Source organism: Gallinula chloropus, assembly GCF_964237585.1.
Source record: "Gallinula chloropus genome assembly, chromosome: 1".
NCBI lineage: Eukaryota > Metazoa > Chordata > Aves > Gruiformes > Rallidae > Gallinula > Gallinula chloropus.
This window is the reverse complement of record NC_140085.1, coordinates 50,796,998-50,809,331: the sequence shown is the minus strand read 5'-3', so window position 1 is coordinate 50,809,331 and position 12,334 is coordinate 50,796,998. Positions and strand designations below refer to the sequence as shown.

The 12,334-nt window shown below is 45.5% G+C and overlaps 1 protein-coding gene across 1 annotated transcript; it reads left to right on the top strand.

Annotated features, from left to right (window-relative positions):
• Positions 1–1,366: 1,366 nt before the first annotated feature.
• Positions 1,367–12,046, top strand: TRMU (tRNA mitochondrial 2-thiouridylase; the record flags this gene model as incomplete). The annotated part of the gene is made up of 11 exons (XM_084268847.1): positions 1,367–1,454; positions 1,890–2,055; positions 2,832–2,938; positions 3,471–3,593; positions 5,434–5,606; positions 6,559–6,612; positions 7,468–7,534; positions 8,395–8,495; positions 9,727–9,871; positions 10,415–10,497; positions 11,900–12,046. The coding sequence occupies 11 exons, from the start codon at positions 1,367–1,369 to the stop codon at positions 12,044–12,046; spliced, it is 1,254 nt and encodes a 417-aa protein (XP_084124973.1).
• Between the last annotated feature and the right edge of the window lie 288 nt (positions 12,047–12,334).

The window sequence follows — 12,334 nt, the reverse complement described above, 5'->3', positions numbered from 1 at the left end:
AGTGGGGTTAGCATGGGATGTCTGCCTGGGGCACACAGTAAGTGCAGCTTGCAATAACCCGATGCTGCTTACAAAAAAGTCTCAGCAGCACAGCCTCACAAAACTGCAACAACGTCCCTACCAAGAAGGGCCTTTGGAGAATTTGGCATATACAGAAATTTATGGATCCCTACTTGCTTCCCCAATTTATGCTTTAAGGGTCTGCAAAAGTAAGCCTTTTCAGTCTGGCCTGTTGCACCTTTCACTATAATATAATCATTTTCCAGAGGCATCAAAGCTTGATTCAAAACTGAACAAGTCGCTCCCGTGTCTACTAAAAATTCGATTTCCTTTCGTCCTCCCCCTAACTTTATTTTTGCTAAGGGGTTGGCTGGTCACTTTCCTTCACTATGTGAGCGACCACCTTTCCTTGATTGTTGTGGCATCAAGTGTTCCTTGGGCACTCAGGGCACTCCTCCTTCCAGCGTCCAGTCTCTTTGCCATTCAGGTTCGTCCTGGGGGACAAACAACATATCTGCATATGATACTTCATCCCATTTTCCTTCCCTTCTTAGAAACAACATTAGTTGCAGGAGAGTGTTGTAACCTAACCTCCCTCCCTCCTGAGGCCCTTTTGCTTCATCCTCTGGTTTATATAGCGGCCACCGCTGGTTACGGTCCTTAACCAACTTCCTGTTATCCTCGGTACCACCCTGTCCTACAGTGGTCCTTCCACCGTTTTAATATACAACCCAAAGGTGATTTCTCTTCGCAAGGCTTACTCTCCCCCACCTCCCCTTTCGCTACTTCAATGGCTTCGCTTTTCTCCGGCCACCTGAGTCGCCCGAGGTCGGGAGCGCGGCTGGAGCTCCTCCCGCGCCTGGCGCTCCAACGCGCGTCTCAGCCGCACCCAGCCAGGATAACTGAACTAGACATGGAAGATCAAACGTCTCGAAGCTTCTACAGAACGTGCAGCAAATAATAAACCCGATTATTAATCCTGCTGCTAACCCCCGATCATGCACAATGCCTCCAGATGAATAATTCTTGAACGATTTAAGACTTTGTTATTCTCCCGCTTCCCTCTTTCCCGACGCAGGAATTTATCGGTACCCTTGGGTTTGCTCCATCTGCCCTCAAGGTCGCTAGCGGCCACCCTTTGGTCAGCAAAGCCCCTTTCCTTAGGCACCTCTTCTCCTGAGGACACCTCCGTGCTACATACCAGCTATAAGCAGCTCACGCTACTTACACGCGGCATCAACGGAGCAGCCGGAACCCCCGAGGAGAGCCGCGTTTCCCCCGAGCGCCGTTGGGAACCGGCGGCCCCCGGAAGGACGGGGGGGTCAGGAGGAAGCGGCGGGGCCGCGGTCCGCTGCGGCGCGGGGCGATGCTGGCGGCGGCGGGACGCCGGGTGGCCTGTGCCGTCTCCGGCGGGGTGGACAGCGCCGTGGCCGCCTTGCTGCTGCGCCGCCGAGGTGGGTGATGGCGGCGGGGGCCGCGCCTCCATTCTCAGCCTACCTGCCTGGCCGCTCCGCGAGTAACCGAGCCCGGCCGGCGCCTCCCCGCGCTGTCCCGCTGAGCCCGGCGGGGGGGTAACAGCCCCACCTCGGGCCGGGCGGCTGGAGCGGGCGGTAAAGGAGGGGACGGGGGGGGACACACACTCGGAGCTAGGACATCCCGTCGCGGTAGTTGCCAGCGGAGCTTGTTTTAGGTGAGCTGTTAGCTGGTGGGGCGGGGAGGGGGTGAAAGAGCCGTGCGGTAGCTGCCGCAGCGTGGTGGGGTGTTTGCTGCCTGCGGGGCTGCCGGCGGCTTCTGAAGGGAGCGGCCACTCGAGTCTGGGAACACACAGCCTTTGTGCCGGGGGCCGTGGGAGTTTTGCTCTGTAGCTCCTACTTGCCTTCGTTCCGTAGGGTACCAGGTGACGGGCGTCTTCATGAAGAACTGGGACCCTCTGGATGAGCAAGGCGCCTGCTCGGCGGACAGAGACTGCGAAGATGCGTACCGGGTCTGTCAGAAGCTCGATATTCCTTTCCACCAGATTTCCTACGTGAAGGAATACTGGAATGAAGTATTCAGGTAGAAACACCTTTAAAACAGATGGTCTCTTGGCGTGTTAGTGCTGTACAGCGTTACTGTGAAAAGTAAGGAGGGACAGAGACTGGGCAGTGGGAATTTGCTGCAGCCTGTGCCCTGGGTTCCTCCTCACTTCAGCAGTGACTGAAGGCAGGTGATGCAGCGAGCAGGACTTTTGATGTCTCAGCCCGTTACTGTATGCTGGTGTAATCTCATTAGTTATTATTTCAGTGCTTTCAGGCAGATAATGCTAAGCACTTTAATTACTCTGTGGTGTAAAACTGCAACGTGACTTAAAGAAACTAATTAAATTTATTGAAGAAAAAAAATAAAGATGGGGGAAAAAAACCCTTTGTAAAATTAAGCCCTGTGACTGCTTATGGTGTCATCATTGCAGATGAAGCTACTGTTCCTTCACCTGAGAGGCAGTAGCCCCTGGTGCATGCACTGCAGTGCTGTGAATTAAACAGGGTGTGATTTAATTCTGTAAGAGTTGAGTAGGATCTGCATAGCAGATCTCTCCTGAGGGAATATGAATTTATTGAAACGTGGTTACAGGATTGGATGGGATCATTTGATCGTGTCCTCGGGGCACTTGGGAGAAAATCTTCCAAGCATTATTTTTTCATAGGTAAAATTCTAATGGATATTTACTTTTTTACGTGAAATACTTAGTATGACTGGGTCTCAAGTTCTCATGTTTGAACAGATCATTTGGGCTTGGGTAGTATTATGCAGTGTTAATGACGGTGATATACACTTGAATCTTTATTTTACAGTGACCTCTTAAAAGAGTACGAGTTGGGAAGGACTCCTAATCCTGATATTGTGTGTAACAAGCACATCAAGTTCAACTACTTTCTCCACTATGCTATGGATAACCTCGGTAAGGCATTTTCAAGTGTGTCGGTGCAGAGTGTGTGCCACAGAAATGCTTAAAGGATATGAGCTCTTGAAAAGGTGGGGGAAAACAAGAGTACTTAGGCATGCCTGAATCACATCTCTCTGTGGCAGTATTTCAGTATTTGCAAAGTATTTGGTTTTAAGCTCTTACATATAAAATCACACCATGGTTCTTCAAATGTCTAGTTCAGGTCCTTGCCATGGGCAGGGACATCATCTGCTTGACCAGATGGTTCATAATGTAGGAACAGATTTAAATTGGTAACATACATTGACCTGACCATGAAGCTGTACGTTCTTAAGTGATCCTTAAAGTACAAAAAAACCCACAAGTGCCAGTATCCTGTTGAATAGTTTACATTATTCAAATAGCAGGAGTACAGTTATTGTCAGCATATGACTTCTCTGTAGGCTTTCTTCCTTTGTTGGTTTCTTACTGGGTGCTTATAATCCTGTTCTGAACTGTGAATTTCAATATGTGCCTCTGTCTTCTGTGTGTTTTTTTCCCTTGATAGGAGCAGATGCGATTGCAACTGGGCATTATGCTAGGACCTCGCTAGAGGATGAGGAAGTGTTTCAACACAAGCATGTTAAAAGACCACAGAGGCTTTTCAGAAACCGTTTTGAAGTTAGAAATAGTAAGTGGTTTCTCAATTTCATACTTCATCCTAGATAGGAAAGATGGTGTGAGAGATACTTAAACTGTATTTAGCATCACAGAATCGGGGAGGTTTGTTACCTTCTGCAGCTGGGTCTAGCGAGAGATGTCCCTGCCCATGGCAGGGGGCTTGGAACTTGATCTTTAAGGTGCCTTCCAGCTCTGACCATTCTATGAAGATAATTGCTATTTAAATCCCAGCCTTTGTAGAAGGGTAACTGTGCAAAATGGGATTTACAGTACTGAAAATTGCCCTGACTACTCAAATACTACATTTTCTTTTTTTGAGAATTTTCATCAAGGGGCAGAGTTAAGCATAAACATTTCAGTAGTAATCAGCATTCTGGGGGAGCTGTAATATCGATTAAGGAGACAGGACTATCGAGAAGTATGTCAAGAAATCTTTTTTCAAGTTTTTCCATGACTTAAAAACAGTTTTCTTTTTTTTAATGTTTCTCCTATTTCAGGGAATGGATTCTTTTTCTATGCAGTATTTGGTATAGATACATATAGAACCATTCACAAGGATGTGCTTAAGTGGAATTTTAGAATGAAGGCTCTGAAACATTAAAATTAATAGCATACTTTTACAGAGTAATTGGACTGTGTGTTACTTGACTGAAAGAGATCAGGTCCTCATTCAGTAATTGAACTGTTCTGCCTTATTTCCCCGTTCTCCTCTAGAAGCCTGGCTTTCCCAGGCAGATTTGCATGCATGGCAGCTGGGAAAGTGCAAATGCAGCAAGTGCAGACGTTTTTAAGACTGTGATGCTCAGGTCAGCAGAGGTGCTAGCAGCAGAGGTGCAGGCTTTGCCCTTCAATTCAATACTCTGCCTGTGACCGTTTTGGAGGTTGAAAGTTGAGCTCGGCACCACAGCAGTTCTCTCGTTACCGGTACCAAAGCCAGATGCTTTAATGCTGGGCTGGGTTATGTCTCTGCATGGCACTATCACAGCTTGGGTGGCAATGCAGAGCTTTCCCAAATAGCTCTGCCCTGGGGTGTAACGCAGTGAAGTAACTCAGATGAAGCTCTGATGTGTAATGAGTGGCGTGCTACACCGAAAGGGAAAGAAACTTGGAACTATCACTACACAGAGCTGCCATGATGGTGATGGTTTTGTGTTACAGCTGCTCCACTTTCATTTGTTTTTTCTGGACTTAAAAGGGGTTATCTGGGAGGTTCTTGTTTCCGTTTTATTTCTGGAAAGTTGAAGTGGCCCCAGCAGGACCAGTGACCTGTACTTGTGGCAGGCTGTCCTTCCCAGCTGCAGCATTTTGTGATGTTCAGAACAGGCTTCCTGTCCAGTTACTGAGACTTTTGTGTTAGTTGTGACTGACTCTTGGCCTGTAGTTGGTGTTTGTTTGAGTCAAGGAACGCGTACGTAGGGCTAGCACAACAGCAGAGCTATTCTGTTAGCTCCTAAAAAGAGTGGACAGAAAGAATGTGTCTGAAAAACTATCCCAATTTTACTTCATCTGGGCAATCAGGAGACTTCATCTGTTTTAAAGAAAAAAAGCCACACTCTGAGCACTGGGAATGACTCTGTGGTTCATTCAAATAGTTTATGTATAGCAGTACAATTTCAGGGGGAAGCTGAACAAGACCAGTTCAGTTTTGGAGACAAATATAGATCTTTTTTAGTGGTGAGAAGCTACCCAAATGTTTTCAATTAGAGTTTGAAAAACCTGGAAAGTACTGTATTTAACATTTGTTTGGAAATAATAAAACTAAAATGTTGATTGTCAAACAAAATATGAATGGTATCAGAACTGTTAAAAGATGTTATGTTGAGATGCTTTATGTGTTCTGCACTTTGCAGCTGTGAAACTCCTTCAAGGGGCTGACCTCTTTAAGGACCAGACCTTCTTTCTAAGTCAGATCTCTCAGGATGCTTTGAGGAAAACCATTTTCCCTTTAGGGGATTTAACCAAAAGTTTTGTGAAGAAGATCGCAGCAGAACATGGCCTTCATCATGTGCTAAAGAAAAAAGAGGCATGGTAACACTTAAACTCTTTTTGATTTGTACTTCTCTCTAAAATAGACTTTCCTGAACATTTTGAACTCTGATCTGTGACAGCTTGTCTGTTTCCAAGCAGCACAAGAGAACAGGTCAGGAAGCAGTTTTACAGCTGTCTGCTTGCTATAAAGTGTTTATGAGCTTGTGGTTAGTTGCCTATTTCAGCTTGCAGATCATTTATCTGCCATTGTATCTCAGAGGAACTAAGGTGAGGGTGAACCTGTTAGGGTGCTGTGAGCCTTAAGGAAAGCAATCTCTGGTGCAGCAGGTGAGAAGCCTTTGATCGTTATTTCCCATCGCTTTTAACGGCTTCCTCACTGGAATTGCTCTTCATTTTGTCTTTGCAGAAATTGGATTGGTTTTCCACAGCTACTCTTTTAAAAACCCCAAAGTTCTGTTTCTCTGAGAGCTAACACTTTGTGAGTTCACCCCCCAAAAAATCTAATGCAGGCAGCAGTCATTTTGCTGATGCTGCCTCGATGGCTTTTAATGTGTGTAGTCACCCTCACTAAAAGGGTGTTTGAAGGAAGATAGGCAGTAAATGAGGTGAGAATGAAACCCTATTTGGTTTTGACCTTTTTCAAGAGATACATTGTTACTGTATAATTCCTGTTACTCTTCAGTCTGAAAAGGGACTTCTGTTTTTAATGTGCCTACCATATAGTCACCAAGGTTAATGTATCAATTTCTTAAACATGTTGTATTTCCCATTATTTCTCCTCTTCTCCATGCTTATGGTGCTATCTGATGCTGCATAGAATTTGTTTGCCTCTGTTGTGTTGTGGTTTTGTTTGTTTTATGAGATGGCCAGTGTAGTTGGGGATCCATGGGGGGCAGAATCCATCTGGGACAGGTTATTAGGAGACATTATTTATTTCATATGCTTTTCTCTGCCTGTATGGATTCACCCCCACGTTTCCCTTTCAGAGCATGGGAGTCTGTTTCATTGGTGAAAGAAACTTTGAAAATTTCCTTCTCGAGGTGAGGAACAGTAAGTCAGTGCCAGTCTTGATGTTCTCTTCTGGTTCTCAGTGGTAATTTATAGCATGGTCTACAGAAGAATGTCCCACAGCTCGTGGCCATGTAGGGGTGTCCCATGTCCCTTTGCAGTCCCAAACCTACCCAGAAGCTCGCGCCCCCAGCCTGGAGGGAGGTATCTCACCCCTCTGCCAGTGGTCAGCCAGTCATGTTCAGTAGCAGAAGGAGTGTGTGAACTTGCACTCCTGTGCCTGACAGGCTCTGACAAATGGTTGGGGTGTGACAGGGGCAGATTACTGAATCCACAACCCCCCTGGGCAGCCTGTCCCAGGGCTCTGTCACCCTCACTGTGAAAAAGTTCTTCCACATATTGGTGCGGAACTTCCTGTGCTCCATCTTGAGGCCATTGCCCCTTGTCCTGTCCCCACAGACCACTGAAAAGGGACTGGCTATTTCCCCCTGCATCCCATACTTTAGACATTTATGAACATTAATAAGGTCCCCCCTTAGTCTTCTTTTCTGAAGGCTGAACAGCCCCAGCTCACCCAGCCTTTCCTCATAGGGGAGATGCTCCAGGCCCTTAATCATCTTCGTAGCCCTTCTCTGGACTCTCTCCAGGAGATCCCTGTCTTTTTTATACCAGGGAGCCCAGAACTGGACACAATACTCCAGGTGGGGCCTGACCAGGCTTCTCTCAGAAGCAGTGTCATAGAAGAGGCAGTAAGCTGCTTGGGCAGTTTATTTCTTGGAGAGCTGTTTTCCAGTGTCAAGAGAACGTAGTGACAGAACCTGAAATACATTGTGAAGATTTTTTGGGGGGCTGTCTTGTGACTTAAACAATCTCTTCCTGTTTGGTAGTATTTAGAACCTCAACCAGGTAACTTTGTTTCCATTGAAGATAAGAAGGTGATGGGAACACACAAAGGTAATTGGCTAACCCACCTTAATAACTGCTTTTAGACAAATGGAACAATAACTGCTTACATGTGAAGGGGCAAATTTTGTGAAATAAACCAGTCTACAGTTTTTTCCCAGTTTGGTGGTGAATAGTCAAGGAAAGCTTACTTTATACAAAAGTAAAGCCTTGAATTTCAACTGATTCTTGATTTTTGTTCCATGCTGCAAGAAAGTAAATGCTAATTATTAGGGTTACTCTGCGGATACTAAGTGGCTTTTCATTTAATACCGAGAGACCATTGTTCATTTAATTATTTCAAAATGAAACAATTAATAAATAATATCTAAATAAAATTAATAAATAATAAACCATGCTTCGGTTCCAGATACTTTAGTACCTAAACTTGGCAGAAAAAAATGCACCACACACCTCAGTGATGCACAATAGGAAATCACCAAACATGGGCAGCTTGCCTTTTCCTCTCCTTCTCCATGTCCTCCTGCTCTCCTCAGTTGTAGCTGCCAGAACTGAATTCCTCTCCCAAGTAATTCATGGAAAGAGGATGTTCTGCTAGTACATAAAAGTAAGGGAAACTGGTAAGACCGAGTGTTAGCAAAACCATGGACTGAAGCAAAGAAATGTTTGCCTTTCATAGACCCTAAGAATACCAAAATTGAAACAATTAATTTGAAATCTTGTGCTTCAGGTACAGGTGAAAGCTCTCAAGTGGGTGTAAGTTTAGGTTGTAATTGTCAGGCTTCTCTAAGACAACTTGGTTCGTTATTCTTTATTAGTGGTGAAGTTTTGGGGAAATTCTTTTAACATGTTTTCAGCAAGTGGAAGATTAGAAGTTGCTGGCAGCATTACATTTTCATTTTTGTCTTTAGGTTGGTTCCTCTACACAATAGGCCAAAGGGCCAGAATAGCAGGCCTGAAGGATGCTTGGTTTGTTGTAGACAAAGATGTCCGGACGGGAGATGTCTTTGTGGTGAGTTAATTAACACCCGTTTTAAAAACGACTGACGAAGGCAGTCTGTGACTCCTGCTGTATGGAATGTGATTGTAACCTGGGCAGAATTCTTGGCTTTCTCCTTGGGGGAAACAAGAACTGACTAGTGCAGTGTCAGTGGATCTGAAACATCTTGTCCAAACTGGCTTTTCTTGGGAATAAAATGGGGTTAGGTTTTGGGGTAGAACTTTTCCAAAGGGCAAAAGAATCAGCCCAATCCACTGAGCTCTCATCTTCTACTCTAAAAAATGTGAAGCTTTATTGTAGCTGTTATTACACAGTTTATTGTGTGTTGTCTTGGTTTACTATGTATTGCTACTTTCTGTTGCTAGTAAAAGCAGCAGTAGCCAGCAGTACAGTTTGATCACTTTGAAAACTGGGTCAGAATATTTATAATTCTGCGAATCGCTGGTGTCTTAATGACGAATCATAAGAGATAGAATCATAGAATGGTCTGGCTTGGAAGGGACCCCAAGGATCATACAGTTCCAACACCCCTGCCACAGGCAGGGCCACCAACCTCCAGGCCTGGATCTACACAAGGTTGCCCAGGGCCCCATCTAACCTGGCTTTGAATCCCTCCGGGGATGGGGCAGATGACTGAGAGCCCTGCACCTTGCTGGCATGTTTAATGTTTCTTGCCGTTCTTGCGGTTGCTCTTTTTATTTGATGCTGATGTGATTATAATGAGTGTTCTGCTACTTGTTGATGGGCCTGGGGGCGAGGGGGAAATCATAATGTTGATGTTCCTTGGGGGGAAACAGGCAGGACCACTAGGAAAACCTTTTACATGCCCTACAGTATGGCTGTGTGTGAATGCAGCGCTTTTGTGGGGGAGGTGTTGAGTTGAGAAATTGGAGAAGGGGGGAGGTAGCAGGTAGCATCTTGTTGAGGTAGGATAAGGAGGGTAGTAGATATCCAAACTCAACCTGAAGGAGGCCAAAATATGATGGGAGGAAAACAGTACAAGAAGGGGCATGACTCTGAGGTATAGAAGATGGACAGATAATTTGGGCTTCCTTTAGCCTCCCTTTTTTCTTTAAAGGCTTCCACCTGGAAGCCGATGGAGTGCTAATAAATGCTTTCTTACTCATTTTGCCTTCATTTTGATATGCCTTGATGTTTCCTGTACATTTCATGGTTTACAAGTTACACACTCTCCAGCAAAAACATCAGCATTAAATAAATGTTGTGTTTATGTCTCTGTAAGGCACCCTCAACGGATCACCCTGCTCTGTACAGAGACTTGCTGCGGACAAACCGAGTGCACTGGATAGCGGAGGAACCTCCCGCAGAGCTGGTTAGAGAGAAGATGATGGAATGTCATCTCAGGTTTCGACACCAGATGGCACTTGGTAATCAAACTTTGTTTTGCTGCTTTGTTTCACTCAATCTGTGAGACTGTGGTAGTGGGCTCAGGGCAGTCTTGCAGAAATACTTGAAATGTTTTGGCTTGCCTTTCTCTTTGAGAGTTGTCTTTATCGTAGAATATAGAATCATAGAATTATAGAATGGTCTAGGTTGGAAGGGAGCCCAAGGATCATAGAGCTCCAACCCCCCTGCCACAGGCAGGGCCACCAACCTCCAGGCCTGGATCTACACAAGGTTGCCCAGGGCCCCATCCAACCTGGCCTTGAACACCTTCAGGGATGGGGCATCCACCACCTCTCTGGGCAGCCTGTTCCAGCACCTCACCACTCTCTCTGTAAAAAACTTACCCCTAATATCTAATCTAAACCTTCCTTCCTTTAGTTTTAATCCATTCCCCCTTTTCTATAAAACAATTTGGAGCGGTAGTATCTTGACTTCAATCTGTCTAATCTAGTGATAAGCATTTTTCACTCTTGCTGGAAACCTAAGGATGAACTTGCAGGTGTTTGGGCATTTTCTGCTCCTAGTGCCTTGTGTGCTGACTCTAAACCAAGATGGGAGTGTGTGGGTGACACTGGTGAAGCCAGCAAGAGCTATCACACCTGGGCAGGTAAGTCATTAGATGTGATTTTCTTTCCTTTGTTGTGTTTTGGCTTGTCTAACTAATAGATGGTGTTTTTACTAGCTGGACTGAAATAGCTAATTTATTTTCATGGGAGAGCAATTAGCTCTGGTTTTGACTATTCATCAGCTATTTTGAAGGAGGTTGTTTCTAGTTTTAAATGGTCTGTTCTTACCCATGTAGTCTGTGAAATTGGCTTACGAGTTTTAGAACTGCATGTAAACATGTCACAGAATCACAAGGTTGGAAAAGACCTTTAAGATCGAGTCCAACCATTCCTGTCCTATGCAAACCATGTCCCTGAGTACCTCATCTACGCGTTTTTTAAACACATCCAGGGAAGGTGACTCAACCCCCTCCCTGGGCAGCCTGTTCCACATCCTAACAACTCCTTCAGTGAAGAATTTTTTCCTAACATCTCATCTGACCCTGCCCTGGCACAGCTTTGTGCCATTTCCCCTTGTCCTATCTCCTTTGCCCACCTCTCTACAACCTCCTTTCAGGTAATTGTAGGTGGTGATAAGGTGTCCCCTCAGCCTCCTCTTCTCCAGGCTAAACATCCCCAGCTCCCTCAGCTGCTCCCCATAAGATTTGCAAACACACAACTGTACTGTTGTATAATATATTTCTGGTGATCAGTTGCATAAGTAGAAATGGAATCTGTTTTTTACTTCCAGAAACAGATTATAAGAGGCAACAGTTTGGTAATTGGCTGCTTAATGAGGTTTTAGCGTTCAAATGTGTTAGTGAGGACCTGTGCCCAGGGAACTTCATTGTCCCAGAACAGTGTGGAGAAGAGGTACTGTGTGGCGATGCCTGTAACACTGCTGGTGTAAAGAGACTCCACCACGTCACCAACGGGCAGTTCTCGAACACGTTCTGCGTGCCCTCTCTCAGGGTGTGTAATGAGACAGGGCCCAGATCTGGGTCTGTGCTCCTCCTCTCCTGCAGGAACCTGCTGAGCACGTCAGGGGCTGCCTTCCATGTGACCTGCTCCGATAGTCCTTTTGGTCCCCCTTCCTGTTTTGAGAAGGGCCGCTGTAGCCTGGGCACCGTTGTCTGGGGCAGGTCAGCGAAGGTGCAGGTGACGTTGTGTGTGCTGTCCCCTTTGGGAGAGGAAGCTTTCCAGCACTATCCATTCCACCTCAGTAACTGAAGATGGTTGAGGTAACCCTGTAGAAATTGATGATGGAGTTTCCCCGACAGGTTTATATTTACACTCCTGTGAACAACAAACCTTCACCATTTTTTTTATTCTTTCTTTGTTTTTTTGTAGTCAGAACAAATACAAATGATTACCCTCCAGGTCCCACGGGTCTTGTGCAGCCTGCAGTTGCTCACCATGCAGTTTACAGCTGCTGAAAAGCCTCTTCCTGTGTTTATCTCCTAGTTTGCTGTGTTCTACAAGGGTGATGAGTGCTTGGGCAGTGGGAAGATCCTCAGGATAGGCCCCTCGGTGTACACCATGCAACAGGGCAAAGGCCGAGAGGAGGGGCCGAAGAAGAACGAGATGGACAAGATAGAACCAGCCACGTAACACGTGGGTTTCTTTGCTGAAGGACTTTAGGGAATCTGCTGCCTGAGAAATAATAAAAACAATAATAAATACATTTTCTGTTGATCTGTACGTTCTAAAGGTCAGTTGACTTCTGAGTCCCAGCTTCTGACTGTTGGCACTGATCAGGTTTAAAACTACAGCCAGTTTGGAACAGTTCTACTGGACCGGATGGTGTATTTATGTTAATGCACATCAAGGGGTGTCTTAAAGTTGTTCTATGTGTAATAGTAGTTACACATGTGAGGATTTTAATATAAAAATCATGTC